Below are 22225 nucleotides of genomic sequence, written 5' to 3' on the forward strand. Positions count from 1 at the left end.
TATATTATCTTGGCTTCTTTCCTATCCATTAAAACATTGAGAAAAACAATGAATATCACTTCCTACTTGTTATAATTTTCTTCCTTTAAAAATACAAAGACTTGGGCCTGGGGTTGTGGCTCAGTGATAGAGCACTTGCCTAGCACATGTGAGGCACTGGGTTCGATCCTCAGCACCACATAAAAATAAATAAATAATCAAAGTTATGTCCATCTACAACTAAAAAAAAAATTTAAAAATATAAAAATACAAGGCTGGGGTTGTAGCTCGGCAGTAAAGCGCTTGCCTTGCATGTGTGAGGCCCTGGGTTCAATCCTCGGTACCACATTAATAAATAAGAATAAAGATATTGTGTCTATCTACAACTAAAAAAAAAAATTAAAAATAAATAAAAAATAAAATAAAAATACAAGAACGTCAATATACAAAATAAGTTACCATTTATTTATCAGTTATCATATGCCAGCTACCTAAAAATATTCTCTCAAAATTTTCACAGCCCTATAATGTAGGAACAATTATTATTTCCAACTTATAGATCAGGAGCATTTAGTAAATTGCCTATGGTTCTACAACAAGGAAGTATCTCAGCCAAAATATGGTCCCAGATCTGTTTACTGAGCTTGTGACTTTTCTATACTGTCATCCAAGCAACATATCAGGACACCTAAAGAAGCTCCCATCCCTTTTATATTAGTGTTACTAAATAGGTTCAATGTACTTTAAGTACACTGTGATCACTGTGATTTCTTTTGTGTGGTGGGAAGTCCTGGAGACTTTCCAAGCCTACTCTAGATTAGGGATGTCCTGGGAGCTGCAGCCAACCTCTTGGAGCTACCTGAATTCAGTTCTGGTCTCATGAAAAACTTGAGGTTGAACACTTTGCAAAATTCTTTTTGTTCTTTCAGTTATTTCAATGGGGAAAATGATGAAGATATTCAGCTTCTTTCTTGTCACCACTACTCTGATAATGGGCAGGGAAGGCTGGGTAAGTTTATTGTGAAAACTGATTGTAAAGTCTACTTTGACCTGGATTTTCTTTTTTTGCAGAAAACTTGTAGTAAACTGGTTACTGAAAAAAGTTAAATAAGGGTAAGGGGATACATGAGTTTTGTGGAAGTACCTGGCATATGAGTAGCACTTACTTAAAAAAATTTGTGAAGTAAAAATCAGTATTTATAACAAATAAGTAAATATTTTTAATTCACTGGGTTATTTCCTTGTTTAATATTAAAAATTTAAAACTGGCTACAGTAATTAGAATTGCCCTTGGATTTTCTAACACTGAACACTAATAGTGTAGGCTACCTGGATTATTTAAAAGTAATTATGATAAACTTGTGTCTTACTTTTGTGAGTCAAAAAGGACAAAATACTTGTTTACTCAAATTTCAGGGAAAAAGAAGACTCCTAAGTTTTAAATAAGCTTACTAAACCCCTATATGCAGTCTCATAAAGATTGAACATACTTGGCCTTAATCCCTTCAGATATTTTTAAATTATGTAGTACACTGTATTTAACAACATCACAGTTTACCTTTATTGTAAAGTGACACGAGATCGAGACACCATGAAATGTTCCTTGTTCTTCATTTTTTAGCTTGTGTGACTCAAGGGGCTAAGCAAATAACTCTCAGGATAAATCAAAGTGTGATAGGACATAGTACTAAGAGCAAATAGGAAATAATTCTAGAAAAAGGGGAGAAATTAAGTGACCTGGACCTAGAGCTAGGGAAGGGCCTTTAATCACGGATTCTCCATTGCTATCTTTATTTTTTTTTTGAGGCTGAATTTCTGTCCTCCTGAAATTTGTAAGCTGAATTTATAGCCCTTCTCAGAAAGACAGTGTAACTTTTTCCTTTACTCAATAAAACATTTAATCATCCTGTTCTGCCTGCCTGTCAGAGTACCTCGAACACAGGAGATCCTATTTATGGAAAAAATATGTGGGACAGGAAATTATGCAAATGTAAATTAGGAAATTTATCTGACCACATTTGAATGTTTTAGGAAATTATCTATGTAAAAGTAGCATAGGGCAATTATATATTAGAATTCACAATTTCTGCCAGGCATGGTGGTACACGCCTATAATCCCAGCAGCTCTGGAGGCTGAGGCAGGAGGATTGTTCAAAGCAAGCCTCAGCAATTTAGGGAGGCCCTGAGCAACTTAATAAGACCCTGTCTCTTAATAAGATATAAAAAAAAAGGGCTCAAGATGTGGCTCAGTGGTTAAGCCCTACTGGGTTCAGTCTCAGGTACCAAAAAAAAAAAAAAAAAAAAGAAAGAAAGAAAGAAAAGAAAAGAATTCACAGTTTTTGAGAAGTAAACATTCTTAAATTAATTAATTAATTTTAATTAGGTATGTATGATAGCAGAATGCATTTTGATTCATTGTACACAATTGCAGCACAACTTCACATTTCTATGGTTGTACAAGATGTAGAGTTGCACCATATATACCTAGGGCAACAATGTCCATCTCATTCCACCATCTTTCCTGCCCCCATGCACCCACCTTAGAGAAGTAAACATTTTTAATTAGCAGAAGAGATCATGACATGAGCTACAAATAGAAAGAGGTGTTGAGGTGAAATGGGAAAATGGCAAAAATTTGTCTCGAGTCTCTTTCCGTTCTCCCAGAGGCTTTCCCAGAATTGAGTACTCAAGGGTCTTTATTGCAGTGTCTTGGCCTCAGGAGTTCTTCCTGCGAGACCCAACTCAACAATTCTCTTTCCCAATTCACCTACCACATTTGCTTTATCTTGAAAGAGCTCTGCTCAGTCTGCTGTCACATTAGAAGAAAGCTTAAAGGGAAGGGGCGGGGATGGGAAAGGAAAGACAATGGAAGGACTCTTGACATAACTTTCCTATGTACATACGTGAATATGCCACAGTGAATCTCACCATTGTGTATATACACAAGAAGTTAATTAAAAAAAACTATAGGTAAATGGCAGAAAGATTAATAATGGGAAGGGAGCAAGGGGTGGGAAAAGTGAAGGGGAAGGAGAGGTACCGAGGTCTGAACTAGAATGTGATACATTGCATGCTTTTATTATTATGTCAAAACAGATTCTACTGTAATGTGTAGCTAACATGAACCAACAAAAAATAAATAAAAGTGAAAAAAGGAAAGTAGTTTATAGACTTGTCCACTCTTACACATTTCTTGGGTTATTGGCCTTTCAAGAGAAGATAAATGACATAACTGAACCAATTCAGGCTCTTTCCATGCCATTTTGAAGCAGCAGAAAGAAAAATAAAGACTAAAACAAAAAATTAAAGTGGTTCCAATAGAATTTCCAACAGTGGCAAATAGGTGGGCTACTCTGCTATATGAGTCTAAATCAGCAACCCTTACAAAGGTAACCATATATCATCAGATTATAAGCATGAAATTATATTTAAAAACACATGTATACCAAAAGGCCATTTGAAAACCTCATTTTTTATGGGGAATAACATACTACCGATAAAATTAACTTCCATAAGCACTTTACTGTTAGTTAAATGATAGGAGTAACTGCTATAAAACACTTTACTGTTTAGGTGGTTTCCTGCAGAGATGGAGAAAATGTTCCTTGAGCTGAGAAGTCCAGAGTTCTTTTACCTTCTGGGCTTTCATGAGGAAGTCTTCTGATCAGAATTGAGTCCATTCCTACCTCATGGAATTGTCAAGAGGATTGAATGAGACAACAACTATAAATCTCTTAGCATAGTCATTCTGATTATATGATTTCATTCTTGAGTTCAGGAGTAGCATAAGCCACTTATTCTTCAAATAGCAAATTGTATTATAAATTTTCACACCACTTTTCTGGTTCGAGTAACATTCTCAAATGGGAGTTGGAGACCAATTTGAATCATTGATTTATCCAAATTACTAGCAACATTTATTTTCCATGAAAATGAGATAAATGCACGATGCTTTGCAGGCTCTCGAGGACTGTTTCCAGGAGCAGGCACGGCTCAGAGCCCAGGTGCGCCGGCTGGAGACCCGAGTCAAACAGCAACAGGTCATGATTGCACAGCTTTTGCGTGACAAGGAAGTCCAGTTCCTCGATAGAGGAGAGGAGAATAGTGTCATTGACCTTGGAGGCAAGAGACAGTATGCAGGTCAGAATTAAACTTTCTTAAGTCTTTCAGTAACTTTTATCATATACTCAGCTGCAATGCTGGTTATTTGTTCACTTCAGGTCTTGCAAAAGACCTTTTTCTGTTGGAGTAACAAACAATATGAAACATATCTTAGAAATCTTCTTCCATATTTTACCCTTTTTTCAATATTATCTGGGAGTGTTTCAATATTATCTGGGGGTGTTTTCAATATTATCTGGGAGTGCAGGGAGTGTTTAATATGAATGCTAAGTACCTGAGAATTTCTATAGTTTTATAAGAAATTATGATGATACATTTTTAAATATTATTGTACAAATGGCAGATTATAATTATGAATTTTTCTATTTGAGCTTTGTTTTGGTGACTCCTTCCATGTTTAATGCAGTTTTTCTTTCTGTTGTTGGTTTCTTTGTTTTTGCTTTTCTGACTGGGTCTCCCTATGTCACTCATTCTGGTCTTGAACTCCTGGGCTCAAGTGATCTTCCTGTGTCAGCCTCCTGAGTAGCTGGGACTACAGGCACATGCCACTGTGTCCACTTTTCCCTTCTGAAACTCCGATGTGCCTTGGGGTTGGGGGCAAATAAATTAGTATAATAAAATAGCAGGAAAGGAAAAAGAACCACACTTATTAAGAAAAATAAAAGAGAAGTTTTTTTGATATGTATATTTTATAGCTTATTAATTTTCCTCTTGGTTAGGGCAATATTTCCCCCATGGAGGAAGTCAGATGAACAGTTCTCCATAGAGGGTAATGATATATGCATTGAAGTGTATAATGAGCTGATCATTTAAGAACCTTTTGTTTCTGTTATTTAAATCAATCATTCAGTGGTATTTTATTATGGAAGCCTTAGCAAATTAATACATTTAGCAGCACCACAGATATCAGCTGTCCTACAAAGCAAGTACCTTTATAATGAAAAGTAGCTCAAGTGTCATTTAGACTGCTCAGGTGCAGGGTCAACTGGTGTACTTTGTCACTAATTCACTAGAAGGTCTCATAGAAATCCTTCTGGGAGATCTACAGTTTGTCCAGAACTTGACTGATCAGTGAAATAGCAATGAGGTAAGGGACAAACAGAAGCACTAAGACTGAGAGGCACAGTTGTTATAGAATGGAGGGTTTCAGTGGCAAGTTGGGGTAAATTCATAAGGGTTATGATAAATACATCAGTTGGCAAGGGGTATTGTGAGGTAGGTTCCTATGCAGACCATTTGCAGTCATTTGGAAATCAGAGAGTGGACAGATGAATTTTGCTTTGAACCCTACTTCCTAAATCCAGGAGACACACAGAATGTGTCAGTCAACATCCTGTGGCTTTAAATGCATGATAGAGGAAAATCTTGTTGATGAATAATAGTCAATGGGTAGTACAGATGGGGAAAACCTGTCAGGGAAATAGTGTACCATTTTCAGAAGAGTGTTTTTCATCATTAGAATAATGTATGTTCCAGACCAGGTTGGTAAACCCAAAATGTAATCCAGCACTATCCTTCTTTGAGAGCATTTGAGGATCAACAGAGGATACTGGAAAAATGCCTGCCTAAATACACTTGGACTGTGATATGGTTTGGGCTTCTGCTATCTGCCACCAAGTAGTAAATCAGATCATCTACCACAGAGGTTCTCACCCTCTTCTATCAAGCAGGATGTTTTAGTCTGTTTGGATTGCTATAACAAAATAATTTATCATTAATAGAAATTTATTTCTCATAGTTCTGGAATGTTCAAGATCAAGGTGCCAGTAGATTCTGGGTCTGATAAAGGCTCTCACTGCTTCTCAGATGGTATCCCTTGCAAGGATCTTTTGTGGTGGAAGGGCTACGGAAGAAACTAGGGCACTCCCTCCAACCTCTTTTATAAGAGCATCAATCCTGTTTTAAGGGTGAAGTGCTCATGACCTAATCACTTCCCAGAAGGCAGTGGGTATCAGCTTCCATCATATGCATTTTGGAGGGACACACATTCAAATCATAGCACAGAGATGGGGGAGATGAGGCAGTAGCTCTGAGACATGCTTATAGATTTAAAAAGATGTTTTATTTACTAGTTTCAAACATTTAAAGGCCTAGGTGCTCAGCCTACGTTCAGATTTACTGCAATAACTCCTTCTGAGAGCCACCTGACCCTACTACCACCTAAGTCTATGGATAGCTGGTTGTCATATGTTGACAGTCAGGGCCACCAAACATTAATCTTATTCTAGAAGAGTCAGTTACATTTGGAGCCATACATTCCCTAGCCAGAGGAGAAATTGCAATAATATTTCTGGTTTCTCTGCTAGGTTTGAAACCAGCAAGGCATCCATGAAATTGGTATGTTCTGATGCAACTGATTCTCAATAAGAAAGTCAAAAGAGATTTCCTTTCCTGGTGAATTTTTCTAGACAGACAGCAGAGGCTGTCACAGTGACAGTGAGGACAATGGCGTACACTGACTCTGGGCTCCATCACAGTGGCCCAGATCAGATCTTTTTGGATTTCCCTGACTACTGTCCCAAACACTTAGCCAAGGTTAAGTCTTGCCTATTGCTCAAAGAATTAATTACAGCATTAGTAGCAATATTTCCTTGAAAAATCGATTTAACTTCTCTGTGCCTCCGTTTTCTCAATTATAACATGGTTCTGATAATGGCATCTAGTTTACAGAAGTTCTGTGAGGATTACATAAATGATCGCATATAAAGCACTTAGGACTATCCAGCACACAGGGAGTGCTTAATAAATATGATTTTTTTCTATGTTCTAAAGATAAATTGTTACAGTTGTCTTAGTCCATTTGTATTTGTCCAAAATACCTGAGTCTGGGTAATTTATAGACAACAAGAATTTATTTCTTATAGTTCTAGAGGCTGAAGTCTGAACTAAAGATGAGACATGCCAGCAGGTTTGTTGCCTTGGTGTCTGGTCAGGGCTGGGTCTTTGGTTCCAAGATGGTGCTTGGCTGCTATGGCCTCTGTGGAAGGCAAACATTGTCCTCATATGGCAGGAGTCCTTTATAAGAGCTCTAATCCCATCCATGAGGGTTTGTTCTCATGACTTAATTACCTTATAAAGGTCTCACTACTTAATACTATCAGAGTGGTGATTTTTTTTAAGTTTCAACATATAAGTTTGGGAAACACAATCAGACCATAGCAACAATAACCATATACACAACTAGACAGGATCCTGATTAAAAAAAAAAACAAGCATTTTACGTATCATATCTATTCCCCTTATACCATCTTCCTTGCGGAAGATGCATATAAATCTTTGACAGTTACATTTGACACATCCTCCCACATGATCTTGAATTTGCTGGTCAGCCCCTGTGAGCACCCCACTTCAAAAAAGGGATCAGTGTGATCAGAGAAGCAGCAACCAACAACCCCAAGTCCATTATCAAAGCTAGAGAAAAGAGGAAAGTGGGAGTGGTGAAAGGGAGAGGGAACAGAATATAAGAAAAGCATAAAGGAGGAGGTCTTCGATTCTAGGGATGATACCTCCTCCAGGTCAGAGGAGCTCAAAGTGGAGCACTAAAGAGTTCAAAGTACGTTTGGCAACGGAAGGGATCACTTTGGCAGAGGAAGCCCCAGTATTATGCTTTGTGGAAGCAGCATATGTAGTCAGAAGTATGTGGCAGAACTACCATATGATCCAGCAATCCCACTCCTGGGAATTTATCCAAAGACGACGAAATCAGTATGTGGAAGAGACATCTGCACTCCCATGTTCATTTCAGCACCATTCACAGTAGCCAAGATATGGAATCAACGGAGGGTGTTGATGGATAGATGAGAAAATGTGGTAAATATACACAATGAAACACTACTTAGCTTTAAAAAACAAAGGAAATCCCGCCATTTTGACAACATGGGTGAATCTGGAGGATGTTAGGTTAAGTGAAATAAGTCAGATTTTAGAATACAAGTAACTTTTGGGGGAACCTAGAAAATTTGAACTCACAGAGTAGAATGTTGGTTACCAGAGTGTATGGGGGCGAGGGGAGATGAAGAGTTAGGAGATACTGGTCAAAAGATATGAAATTTCTGTTTGACAGGAGGAATAAATAAATAATTTTCAAAGGTATTTTTAAAAGTATACAGAGAACCAGAATGTGAACATTTGGGTTACTGCGCTTTTCCTTTTGCATGTTATATGGCAGGTACACTAAATTTATATCGATTTCTCAGTAGTACCTTCGCTTTGCAGTTTTGGGACTTTTCATTAACCCTTTCCTCTCTGTGGACCCTCTTCTGTATTTTCCTTCTTCCCCCTGAGCTGACTCCTACTATTCATCCTTCAGACCCCAATCCAGCCCTCACTTCTTTCAGGAAACTTTTCCTGCCTCAGCAGCCTGGATGAGGTAGCACTTCTGTGCACACCAGAAGCAGCCTTTCCTTTTGTATCATTGTACTTACCTCAGAGTATTGTAACTGCGTGCTTAATTGTCTATCTCCCCTACCAAACTGTCTACTTAGTAGTATCTTCAGCACCTCTCATAGTGACTGGCCTATAAAAATATTCAATATATATTTAAAAAATTTAGTTGGTTGGCAGATCAGGTGAAAAAAAGTGTAGGCAAGTACTTTCAAAGAGACCCATGGAGTTAGACAAGACAGTTATTTGAATAACAACATGAGAGGAGAGAAACATGTTGATCATACAAGGTATGAGCATATACATATGTAATTCTAAAGACAAGTACAGAAATGATCTCAAGGGTAAGAACTGATAGAAGCAACTAAAGAACCATTATCCCAAATTCCAAACCAAGCTCAGGATTCAGAGTAGCTGTTCAAATACCATGTGAACAAGTCACCAACAAGGGTCACATAATGGCAGTAGGTAGGCAGTTGTTTGTTATTGTGCAACTCATCATGGGAGGAAGTCTGTCGTGTTGAGAGTGGTGGGGCACTAACCCTGGGAAACAAGAGGTGACTGAGGAAAAAACCAAGGTATTAGTGGACATTTAAAATGCCAAGGTCAGAGAAGGACTGATTGTACAAAAAGGAATTAGGTAGAAGAGTCATAAAAAACGGATCATTACAAACCATTATATTGGGTGTGGTGGTGGTGGTGGTGGTGGTGATGGTGGTAATGGTGGTGATGGTGGTGTGTATGTGTATGTATGTATGTGTTATGATGATAAGGTAGATGATAGACATTCTAGATTACTTTTTCTGGATACACAACTAAAACAAAACCCTAAAGTCTGTAGGTTTGCACTTAATATTCTTCACATATGGTACAAACATGAAAGGAGATGAGGGAATAAGATCTGAAATATAAAATTCAATTGTACTTTATTTTTTAGTGTAGAGACCAATAGTGCTAGAGAGGCTACCAAGGTCAGACACTCAATAAATAAATATATAACACATAAATTTCAGTAAAATGTAATATACTATGTCTATCATAGAATAGAGCATTATATTTTTACATAGTACCTGGGTTCCTTTTGACATAATTATACATACAAGGAATTTGACATCAATCCCCAATACCATATATTATACAAAATATATAAGAGACTGCTCACATCCTAGTATGTTTCTGGTATCCTTAAATTTATAAAACAAAACAAAACAAAACACTGTTCACATTATGATCTGTAGAAATATAAATATCTTTGTTCTTATTTACAAGTTACTATATTATTACTAAATTAGTTATTTTCTGAATTCTAATTCATTGCATGGTGGCAATTTGTGCAAACAATGCATAAATCACTTGATTTTTATACAGTGTATAATTAAACTGTATCTGTTTTCAAGCATTTGGGTGCATTGTATTATATATTAAAATATTACTGGAACAAATTCACATTCATTGGTGATAATTACAGTAATTTGGCATCTTGTCTGTTTGACCAGCAAGACCACTGGCTCCCCCATGTCCCTTTCTGCAGGAGCCCCTCGTCTTTATGTCAGTTCTTGAGGTGGCATGTGTAATGGCTACAGTGTAGACTTGAAAGTCTGGTTTCCAAGTCCAGCCGCCCATCTTGTTAGCCCTGACCTTTGGGAAAATTATATAACATTTTTGTGTCTCATGTTCCTCACCCATAAAATGGGAATGATAAGAATATCTATTTGTCATAAGGATTAAATGAGCCAATATTTTTAATATAGTATTTAGCTCAAAAGAAGTACTCAATGCATGTGAGTAATCTATGGACATTATCATATATTATTTCTCTTGTTTTTAGAACAGCCCACCCATCCCACCCTACAAGTATACTGCATACTCCAAAGAGCCAACAACACTTCTTCTATTAAGTTTTTCTTGTGTTGCCTCAGGATGAGAATGTCTGGGACAGATCTAGTTTGGGCATGTCCCAACATGGACTGAGGCTTATCTCTGTTGCTGGACTATTTCAGTGGAGAATGTGGAGTACTTAGTGTCTGTTTTGGTTCTCAGCTTTGAACCTAAGTCATCATTCTGGGACAAGGGGGAAAAGCTCTTTTGGCAAGCTGGCTTGTCACTTGATGAAGCTTAAACATTCAGTCTTCTATCATGGGTTGCTTTCTGCATGATCAGAGACAGTGTTCACGTCACCCAGTTTAATGCAATGTTTGTCAAAACAAAGGGCAGGAAGCCCTGGCTTCGTTCTGGTACTAGGTAAGTAACCAAGAATCCTTACTTAGGTAAACCTTCCATAAACACACAGCTCCCTAAACTTGCCCTTCTCCTACCTATTCTCCAGGGAATACCGTGGGTCAAAACATTGTAAAAATCTGTTTTAAATATCTAGCTAACATTTTAAACACTATATTGATCAAACTTTCTGCTATCACCTTTCTCTTAATTCCCCACTTAGACTTCTTGTTTTTTTTTTTTTTTTTTTTTTTTTGTTTGTTTTTACTATAAGCAGTTGAACTACTGGTGCTTTTTCAATTAAAAAAAAAATTTTTTTTGTAGTCGTAGATGGACAGCGTGCTGTTATTTTATTCGCTAACTTTTATGTGGTGCTAAGGATCAAACCCAGTGTCTCATGCATGCTAGGCAAGCACTCTGCCACTGAGCTAAAGCCCCAGTCCCTCGATTTTTTTGATGTGTATTTATTTGTTGGGTTTTGTTTTTGTTTTTCTGTTTCGCTTCCCCGCCCCACATCTTAAGTTGTGTTTGATATTTTTCTCCTGGGGAGAAGAAATACAAATAAGCAAATTCATAGTTGGCAAAAAATAAAAACAAATTGAAAATGTTGGCAGTAAACTCTATATTAACAAAATTTTCCAAAGGCAACTATTATAGCTAATTATTTCCACATTTGCCTGGAAAATAGCTTGAACCTTATGAGTCTTTGCTATTCAGCTCTTTGGGAGGAGATGACATGTAAACAAAAGCTCCCTTCCAAACTTGGTTAAAATGTGCTTATTCTGATGAAATTGTCATACAATAGACTTGACCAAAAGACTTAAGCTTTTTGACAATATTGGGCTAACTCGATGTAATCATTTCTGCATTGTTTTTCTTCTTGTTAAATTGCTGAAACAGAGTCACCTTTATAATTGAGGTTGTTTAAGGAACATTTGTGCTTTGACTCTTGCAAATAAATGTACAAACAAAGCATAGATCATCACAAAGGTGAACATCTCAACAAAGCAGTAGTGTATGATCGATCTCAGCCTTGTGGGGGACTTTATCACATGACTAAGATTTTTTTTTTTCCTTTTGATTCCTGTTGCCCATTCAACTTATTTAATATGAATCCTATTTTATCTGTAGCAAAACAAAAGAGTGTAGACAATTTGGCATCAAAACAATGAACATAAAGAAAGAACTTAAAAGTATGTTTAAAGATTGGAATGATCCAGGGCTGGGGCTCCGGCTCAGTGGTAGAGTGCTTGCTTCCCATGGGTGGGGCCCTGGGTTCCATCCTCAGCTTCACAAAAATAAATAAAATAAAGGTATTGTGTCCATCTACAACTAAAATTTTTAAAAAAGAAAGAAAGATAGATGGGAATGGTCTAATCAAGAAGATAATTTTTTTTTTCTTAAAGAAAATGATAAGGACAAGATGTGAAAGTTAGAGAAGATAAAGCATTTTTATTCAAAAGTCTGAGATGATCTTTGTAGTGAACAACTACTTTAGTCACCCTACAAAACAGCTTCCTGAGTATCTAAACAATGCTTAACCATATTCTCAAGTTTGCACAGATCAGCCTAGAGGAGATCCAATGCTTATTAAATTGTCCTATCACTTGAGAAACAAATATAACCTTTCAGTGACAGGTTGGTGGCAATTTTATTTCAATAGCAAAAGAAACACCATGTAAAGAAAAATGAAAGGAATTATAGAAACTGGTAGTCTTTGGCAAAAACATTTAAGAGTGTGTAACTGTTAGAAATTTCAGCAGGTTAATAAAAAATCTGGTAAGACTGAGAAGTTTTAAGAACCTAACAAGATTACTATTTAGGATGTTTCCAATGTTCAGATTACTTATAAGGCTCTAAGTTAAGATAATCAATATTAAATTATTGTTTGAATGTTATATTTCTACCTTTATTTTTAGCTTAATAGAAGAGATAGATTCTACTATGCTGTCTAATAAAGCTATAAGATTCATATAGATATTTTATAATTAATTGAATACAAATAATTTGTATTTTATATTGTTCTCTGCAAAAATCATAAATCAGAAAACAATTCCTATTTCACTCTTTTCCCTCCATGATCATATCAAGGAGTTAGACAATAATTAAATCTTAGGAAAGGAAATAAGACTTTTCTCATATCTACTGGGAGATGTACAAAATGTAATTATAAAAAGCTGATTATGTCATGTTTCTCCAATGTATTATGTATTATGATTATGTATTATGTATTATGATTATGTATGTTTCTCCAATGGTATTAAGTAATCTAATTCAGAGGCTCCCTTAAAAAAAAGAGACAAATGACAACTGTTAATTACCTTGTTTTACAAACAGATTGTTCAGAGATTTTTAATGATGGCTATAAACGCAGTGGATTTTACAAAATCAAACCTCTCCAGAGCCCAGCAGAATTCTCTGTTTATTGTGACATGTCTGATGGAGGAGGATGGACTGTAATTCAGAGGAGGTCTGATGGCAGTGAGGACTTCAACAGGTGTGCTAATTACAACAAAAATTTATTTGCAGTAATAAATGTGAGATTTTTAAGTTAAAACTTTTAAATCATAACTGAAGCTTATTAATTAAACAAAATTTCACTTACTAAGTAAGAATATGGAGGGTGATTTAACTCAAGAAAATATTAGAGGTGGATGTTGGAGGGGGATACCTTGGATATTTCAGATGTCTATTTGGATTTTGCTAAAATTAAACTTCATTTTAAAAATTTTAGAGGATGGAATGACTATGAAAATGGCTTTGGAAATTTTGTCCAAAAAAATGGTGAATATTGGCTGGGCAATAAAAATCTTCACCTATTGACTACACAAGGTAAGTTTTGCCTGATAGCAAATTCACTTGAAATACAATAGAAAACAACACTAAAATGTTTTCCACTAAGCCATAGGCAATTGAACAAATTCAGTAACTACTATAATTTGCAGATGGTAATGATATCTATTGAGCAGTAATCCCTTTTGCAAATTGTGGCTGCTTAAAACTAGGAAGAAAGGAAAAGAAACTAGAACAAGGTTGGGAAGGAATTTTTTTCTCATATATATATTCTATTTCTCGAAAGGAAATGTAATGTCATAATCAATACAAAATTATGTATACTGTATCAGTTATCTATTGCCACAATAATACTGTGGAACAAACGATTTCAATACAATAACCATCTATTATTCCTCATAATTCTATAAGTTAGCGGAGTAGCTTGCTAGGTTCTACTGATCTTCACTAGACTTGCTCATGGGTCTGCAATCAACATCCTAGTCAGTGGGAGGCTGACTGCTCTAGGTTGACCTCATATGGAAATATTCAGCTGTGCTCTATATCGTCTCTCATCTTGCAGCTAAGTAGCCTGGACTTGTTCTTGTAGCAGAGTCAGGGTTTCAAGGAAGAAAACGGAAGCACATAATCTTTTGAGACCTCAGAACTGACACACAGCCATTTTCCTTCTATTGGTGAAAAAAAGTCACAAGACCAGCTCAGATTAAGGGGAACGGAAGTAATAGGAAGAGATATGAACTGACATTACAAAAGGGAGATGAAGAATTAGGGAATTGTGGCTGTTTTTTTTTTGTTGTTGTTTGTTTCTGTGCCATTTCCCACTTTCTATTTTGAAAACTTCTTCAAAGATACAGCAAAGTTATGGGGCTGGAGCTGTGGAGGTGCGATTCACCATGAAGTAAATAAATAAGTAAAATAAAGGCATTGTGTCCATTTTCAACTAAAAAAATTAAAAAAGAAAAGATATAGCAAAGTTGAAAGAAATTTCAAACTACCACCCAGATTCTCCGTTGACATTTTTCTATGTTTATCACGTATCTATGCATCTACTCATCATTCTATCCATCAATCAATTTTTGAAAAAGATATATATTTCAAAGTAAATTGCAGATAGCTGTACAATCCTCTCCACAAACATTCATGTGCAAGTCTTTACCTAGAGTTTGACATTTGTCTCATTTGTTATAATTTGACAACACATTTTCTAAGCTTCTATTTCCCATGTTATTTTGCTCCTGTCTGTTTCCTTGCTTAGGCTCTGAGACTATAGACAACCCCACTCAGTTTGATCCTGAATATTTCATAAAAGGAAGTTGTATTGTCCAAGAAAACATGCTAAATCTCACTGACAATGTATTAATATTAGAGCAAGGATTTACTTTTTCATTTAAGTTCGGCAAAGCTAAAGGTGTTTCTATATTCATACTAGTCAGTAGGATTATAGTTATAAATATCTTTGAGATATAAGAATAATAGAGTGTATGGGTAGGAAGTCTAATACTTTCTCCTTTTTCTTTAGATCAGTGCTTTCTAAATTTAGATAAGATTGCCTTTCTTTTGCATAGTTATTATCCTAACTTTAAATAGTTTTTGCCAGATATATAACTCCTTTCGTATCACTTCCATTTCTTTTTCACTTTAATATTTATCAAGTTTATCATTTAAACTATGAAAACCCCAAGCAGTAACCCTTGGAACTTTTAAAATTTGTATTTATTATTATTATTATTACTACTACTACTACTACTACTACTACTACTGCTGGGGATTGAACCTAGGGAACACTTTACTACTGAGTCACATCCCCAGTCCTTAATTTTGAGACAAGCTCTTGGTAAGTTGCTTAGGCTGGCCTTGAACTTGCAATTCTCCTGCCTCGGCCTCCTGAGTTGCTAGGATTACAGATGTGTGCCACCATGCCTGCCACCCTTGGATCCTTCTAAATATGTGACATTCAAGCCTCTTATTCTTCAAAACTTTTATTGTGTACATTTTTGCCCAGATGACTTTGCCAACAAATCTGCTTCACCTTCATATTTGTTTATTTGGTGCTAGGGATTAAATCCAGGGCTTTGCACCTACTAAGCACATGCTCTATCACTGAGCTGCATCCGCAAGTCTCCCTTTCATGTTTTGATTAAGTGTTTGGGCTGCTTGTTCTTACTATAAATGTATTATCAGTTCCAGGCTTTACAACAATGTATCACATCATCCCAAACAAAAGACAGAGCCCTGGTGCCTGCATTCTTTAATTATGAGAGCACTTAAGGTAGTGAAATTGCCTCTGAAAATAGCTTTATCCCCGTTATACAAAGTGTGACTGGAAGTGTTTGCAACAAAATCCACTCCATGGATTTTGAGGTTAATGTTCACTTGTTCTTGAGCTAATATCAAAAAAAAGGTTTTTCATATAACTCCCAGGATTCCTCTTTCTTCTTCTAGTAGTTCTTGAAGGGTTTACTGGTTGATCTTTTCTACTACCAGGAAAAAATAACTAAGTTCACTTACAGGCAGGCAAGAGAGAGTATCTTATGAAATGTTGTGGCCTGATACTCAAAATACAAGATATCATTAATAGTACTTCTTTATTTTTTACTTTTTAAAATATTTTGTTTTAGTTGCAATTGGACAATACCTCTATTTTATTTTTATGTGGTGCTGAGGACCGAACCCAACGCCCCACACGTGCTAGGTGAGCGCTCTATCACTGAGTCACAACCTGAGCCCAGTAATTCTTTATTTTTAAGATTAAGGTTCTTATTTGGAAAAAGGGATATACTATTAAAATTCTTAAAACGTCTGTCCTTTCATTATTAGATTTATTATTCTACTAACTAAATAATGATTTTTCTGTTTTTTTTTTAACCAAGTGAATTGCACTAGTTGTTATGTATAATTTTTAGTAGAACTTTTCTACCTCTACTATTGTGTCCTTTTTTTTCCCCAGTAAAATAAGCAATAAAATATTCTTGTTGTAAATACAAGGGGGTCACTGTTTATTCTTTGAAAACTGATTCCTGGTAGAAGGAAATTTAAAAAGAACTATAAATTATTTTTTAACCTCCCCAGTCAATGTCATGTCACACATTTTTTTAAAAATTTGTTTTACTTAGTTACACATGACAGTACAGTGATCTTGACATATCATACATTTGAATCAGATGGGATATAATTCTCGTTTTTCTGAGTATACAGATTGCAGAATCATACTGGTCATGCAGTCACATATATACACACAGTAATAATAATGTCTGTTTCATTCTACTATCCTTCCTATCTCCCCGTCCCCTCCACTCCCCTCCCTCCACTTCTCTCTACTTAATCTAGGGTAACACTATTCTTTTTTTTTTTTCCTCACATCTTCATACATGTATTTTGTATAACAATGAGGGTCTCCTTCGTTTTAAAAATGCAATTTCTTGTTTCTTTTCCAGGAGACTACACTTTAAAAATTGATCTCACAGATTTCGAAAAAAATAGCAGTTATGCACAATATAAAAATTTCAAAGTCGGGAATGAAAAGGTACTACAATTTCCCAATTATTATCAACATGGATTAGTAATGAGAACATACAATGTAACTCTAAGTCAGTAGAAATAAAAACATACCATAGAGTCTCTTCTTTATTAAATAAACATGTTTAAATGATGATCACTGGTAGGAAAACTTTGCTCTTTTTCTTTAGAATTCCTATGACTTGCATATCGGGGAATATTCTGGAACAGCTGGAGACTCTCTCGCAGGGAACTTCCATCCCGAGGTGCAGTGGTGGGCTAGTCACCAAAGAATGAAGTTCAGCACGTGGGACAGAGATAATGACAACTACCAAGGGAACTGTGCCAAGGAGGAACAGTCTGGCTGGTGGTTTAACAGGTTGGATGCTTTATGAACATGGTTGCTATGGTGTTGCTGATGGCTCAGTGGTGGGCATTAATTATAATACATGAGGTCATGTTGGTCTTATTTGTAATATGAATATTATTAAGTAAGCCCTAATAGGATTCTTCTGCCATGAAGTACTTTTGAAGATTTGTTCATTGTGTACATGAGTGAAGTTTGAAAGATTTGTTTTGGGAATATACAGAATTACTACTTTTGCAAACATTGTTTGCAAACTGTATAATGGATAAATAATAAATAGAAGGCCACAAATAGACACAAAGAAAACATATATTCATGGGAGAAGTATTTGTGGCATCCTAATAATCAACTAATACTTCACTTTTTTATATTATACAAAATAGACATTGCTATTGCTGTACTTTTTTTTTACATAGTGCTACTTTTCAAGCACTGTGACTTTCATTATTTCACTGAATTCAAATTCTCCCAGTGCAGAAATGTTTTCTACAATAGTCCCCAAGCCTAATCCTGCTTTCTGATTGAATACTTAAATGTTACTTTATCAGTAAGATCATTCAATTTTTTTTTTTTTTTTTTGATACTGGGGATTGACAGGGGTGCTCTACCTCGGAGCTATATCCTTAGTGTTTTTTATTTTTTATTTTGAGATAGTCTCACTAAATTGCTGAGACTGGCCTCAAACTTGCAAACTTCCTGTCTCTGCCTCCTTAGTTGCTGGGATTACAGGTTGTGCACCACTGCACCCAACTTCCTTTTTGATTGTACAAACATCTTCCTTTTATGGATCTAAAATTTGTCTTCTACCTTACCAGGTTTGTCCTCAGTAGCTATGGAGTAATTGTAATTCCTTTTCTATGTAACTAACTCTCTGGCATCAAATGAGAAGCTATGTATTGCATTCCTAAGGTTTTCTCTCTGAGCCAAATATCCCTCATTCCTTTAACCATTGTCCACTGGAGATGCTGGACTACTAATTTCCATTTGTTGTATTCACAAATTTAAGACAGAAACGGAAACCTCATGCAGAGAGTCTTCCTTAAAAAATGACCCAGTGCTGGCTGGTGATATAGCTCAGTTGGTAGAGTGCTTGCCTCACATGCACAGAGCCCTAGGTTCAATCCCCAGCACACACACACACACACACACACACATACACACACACCCAATGGGCCCTATCTCTGCAGAACAAATGTGCTCCAAGATTTGAAAGTTCTTTTCTTGTTAGAAGACGAGTATCACTTCAAATATCTGGACATTTAAACCTTTCATTTTTCAATCTTTGATATTTCTGGAGTGTCTGGTTTTCCTAATAATGAGGACTATCCATTTAATTTTTTAACAAGTATTTTGGAATCCTCTATTCTATTGAACAGAGGCATACCAGACACGTGTTAACTTTACTTACAATTATGAAAGTCCTCATTATAACATCAGTTATTATCACAGTTATTTTAGAGTGGTAGATTCAATTCAGATACAAGGAGCTAAAGGTAGTGGAGCATGTCAAGCAGATCTAAGGAGTTGGAAAAAAAGTTTTTTGTTTTTTTTTTAATGGATTTTGCTTTTTTTAATTTTTTAAGTTTTAGTCCAATTACTATCTGGCCATTTATAGGAGAACTGGAGTACATGCAGTAATATGAAGGAACAAAGAAACAAAATAATTTCCCCTACTTTGCAAATGACCAGTGATGATCATCTTTTCCTCCGTGGCTTTCCTGTTCTTCAAAAAAACCATCTGCAATTTCCCCTCCTCCTCTTCATTTTCCTCCCACTTTACTTCTAAGTTAGCATTATTTAACACTTACCCATAATTTACAAAGGCATTTGAAAGCATCAATAATGTTTGATTTTGGCAGGGCATGGTGGCACATATCTGTAATCCCAGGGACTCAAGAAATACAGGTCAACCCGGGAAGTGTGGCAAGGCCCTATCTCAAAATAAAAAGGGCTGGGGATGTAACTTAGTGGAAGAGCACCCCTGAGCTCAATCTGTAGTACTGCAAAATAAATAAATAAATACATAAATATGTAAATAAATAAATTAAATGTTGGATTTTGAACAGAATTCCATGTGCAGAAAAAATCACTAGTATTACCACGAGATCTAAAGTATGTTCTTTATCCAATTAGTTGACTAGTTTGCACCCAGATGACAACTGGCACACATACTAATTGGGCAAATAAATGATTGACCTGCTTTAGAGAGAACAAAGAAAGACAATTTAGTAGCTGGAGCCACCAAAGAAAACTCAGAAAAGCTGGAGATAAAGTAAATAGTTCTAGAAATTTGATCTACTTCTACTATTATGTTTTAACTCTATTCTTCTCTTTTTCGTCTTTCCTTTTTATTTTCCCTGTCCTATCGAACTTCTAATTTACGCAGAATATTAGCACTTGATAATTATTCCTCACATGGCAAACCAATCACGGAGCATTGCTCCCCTCTCTGTGCTGCTGGTATAGAATCTAAACATGAGCACCACGACCACTTCTTCACAAGCATGCACCTACCTACCATCATCCAACCTGGTGTCAAGTCCAGGCTGTTCTCAGAACTGGATGCTGGAACATTATTCTTAGAGTACTAAAGGGCTGACCATAAAGTCAGTTTCCAAATAAGTTTCAAAGTTTCAAAGACTAAATATCAAAGTAAATCAAAGTATATGTAGAAGATGTCAATATAAAGAGATGCCAAAATATTTATTCTGGAGACTCAACTTACAAGAGTTCTTTTTTCTAACATTACTTTTCATGGTGTTTCAAAAATACAATAAACTCTAGACACTTGCAGATTTAACCTACATGGTGTCAATTAGTGACATCCATTTAAATTAGGAGAATGGCCAGGGGGTCACTAAAAGCAAATTACTAAGCTAAATGATTCAACACAGCCACTTGGCATTTATGGGTGTATTATGTAATTTTTGATTTCACAATTTGGGTTCTTGTCATAGATTTTCAAAACTACCCCTTGTGAATGTTCTCCTTATACTCTAATATTTGACATCTTTTCATTGTTTGTATCAATAAAGAAACATAGTAATTAATATCATAGTAACAACAAACACAGAAAATTATCTCGTACTCTTACCTGCAATTTATACATACATACCAGGGACAAATGTACAGGCTTTAAAGGAGGAAGAAGGACATTTAAAGTTTTTATGATAACCTAGTGAACTTTTCTAGATTGGTGCAATATATATTAAAAATTAACTTAGAAATTCAGACAAATGATTACTGGTCGATGGCTGGGAAAATTGTAAATGGTAGTTTAGGTTTTGTTTGCCTATCCTTGAGATAAAAAAAAAAAAAAAAAAAACAATTGATAGGTTAGTGATTTAAAGAACAGGAAGAAGGGTGCTTGAATTACAAAGTCACATCTTGGTGGCAGACTGCTGAACCCAGACATGCAAATCAACCAGGGAAGCCTTAACAGGGCACCTTTCCCCCACCTTGATTTGCTTATTCATGCCCCTCTTGCCAAGCAGGATATTAGCTTCCTTGATCTGGAGGATATAAAGCTGGAGCTTACAAAGTCGTTCTTTGCTTGTTTTTTTTTTTTTATTTATTTATTTTTGTTTGTTTGTTGTTGTTGTTTAAGATTACTAAGAACTGAAATGTTTTCTTTTCAATACTTCACAAATGGCCTGTGTTGGATCCTCAGATTTGCTGTGGCCCTAAAACTCACCATTTTAAAATAATTGTCTTTTGTAGGAGCGTTTCAGCTCTTGGAAACCAATAAATATTCATGTGTCTAAGAAATGGCAGAATCCATAGTTGAAAAGTTTTGATCATTCGCTGGCAAAATATAGTTTCTGAAGTGTGTTTTTCTAGTCTAATAGGTCTGTTTTCTTTTTTCTCCCACTAGGTGTCACTCAGCAAATCTGAATGGTGTATACTACAGGGGCCCCTACACAGCTGAAACCGACAATGGAGTGGTCTGGTACACCTGGCATGGGTGGTGGTATTCTTTGAAATCTGTGGTTATGAAAATTCGGCCAAATGATTTTATTCCAAATATTGTTTAATTGTCCCTGTTGGGCTCTCATTTCTGTAATTCATCTTGGTTTAAAATAATTTGAAAAATAGCAATTCTGGACGTCTAAATATATGATGATAGCAATTGTGTGCACTTCTTTTCGTTTTTCTTACTTGTCTTTTATTGTTTAATGTATTTTCAGTGCAGCAAATATGCAATATTCACCAAAAATGCAGATTTTGTTAATATTTATTTAATTTTTATGTGTAAAAACTATGATAAGAACTTGTACCAGAAAAAAAAAAAAAGCACAGAGTATACACCATAATTTAGGAGATAACCCAAGGATTGTAATAAATTATGAATGCAATTCAAAGTAACAGAAACATAATAAATTATGAATGCCACTGACAAAACACAACAGAATTCAGCAAATGATGGATTACCAAATCAACTGTATAGACAACACATATTATGAGTTGGACTTTGAACTCAGGGCTTAGGCTACAGAGCTGAAGCTCCTAACCATAACCCAGAATTGTAATCGCTTTAAACACCACTCAGATTCTTAGGATGTTTTAATAGGTTATACACTTCTTTCATGAGCCTCATTTTAATTCTTTTGTTAACCCTGAGAGGTGTTATTATGGCCATTTAGCAAAGGTAAGAATTTGTGACTCTGAGTTTTTATGATTGCTCAGTTACAAGTTAATATGGAAGGGAACAAGGACTCAAATGCCAGCATTTTGGTGCTGCATCAAATATTTAGCCACCAGCCTGTGGCTCTTCTGGATGGAACTTGAACTGATACCTTTCAAGTGAGAGCAAAAGCATGAGTGTAGGCAAGGTAGTCCAAAAAATATGGATGCATTAGGCACAGAGGA

General features: G+C 35.8%; 1 protein-coding gene across 1 annotated transcript; it reads left to right on the forward strand.

Moving 5' to 3' along the window:
* The first annotated feature begins 925 nt into the window (after positions 1-925).
* On the forward strand, positions 926-21390 carry Fgl1 (fibrinogen like 1). Its single transcript, XM_076852431.1, has 7 exons — positions 926-988; positions 3939-4119; positions 13039-13198; positions 13436-13533; positions 16929-17017; positions 17181-17368; positions 21231-21390. The coding sequence occupies exons 1-7, from the start codon at positions 926-928 to the stop codon at positions 21388-21390; spliced, it is 939 nt and encodes a 312-aa protein (XP_076708546.1).
* Positions 21391-22225: the final 835 nt, after the last annotated feature.

The sequence above is a fragment of the Callospermophilus lateralis genome, chromosome 4 (assembly GCF_048772815.1).
Source record: "Callospermophilus lateralis isolate mCalLat2 chromosome 4, mCalLat2.hap1, whole genome shotgun sequence".
Classification (NCBI taxonomy): Eukaryota; Metazoa; Chordata; class Mammalia; order Rodentia; family Sciuridae; genus Callospermophilus; species Callospermophilus lateralis.

Excerpts from the sequence above, each read along its gene's own strand:
- Fgl1 (XM_076852431.1), top strand. The coding sequence starts at position 926 with ATGATGAAGATATTCAGCTTCTTTCTTGTCACCACTACTCTGATAATG. Across the intron at positions 4,120-13,038 it reads AGGCAAGAGACAGTATGCAG|ATTGTTCAGAGATTTTTAAT; the intron begins GTCAGAATTAAA and ends TTTTACAAACAG. Across the intron at positions 17,369-21,230 it reads TCTGGCTGGTGGTTTAACAG|GTGTCACTCAGCAAATCTGA; the intron begins GTTGGATGCTTT and ends TTCTCCCACTAG.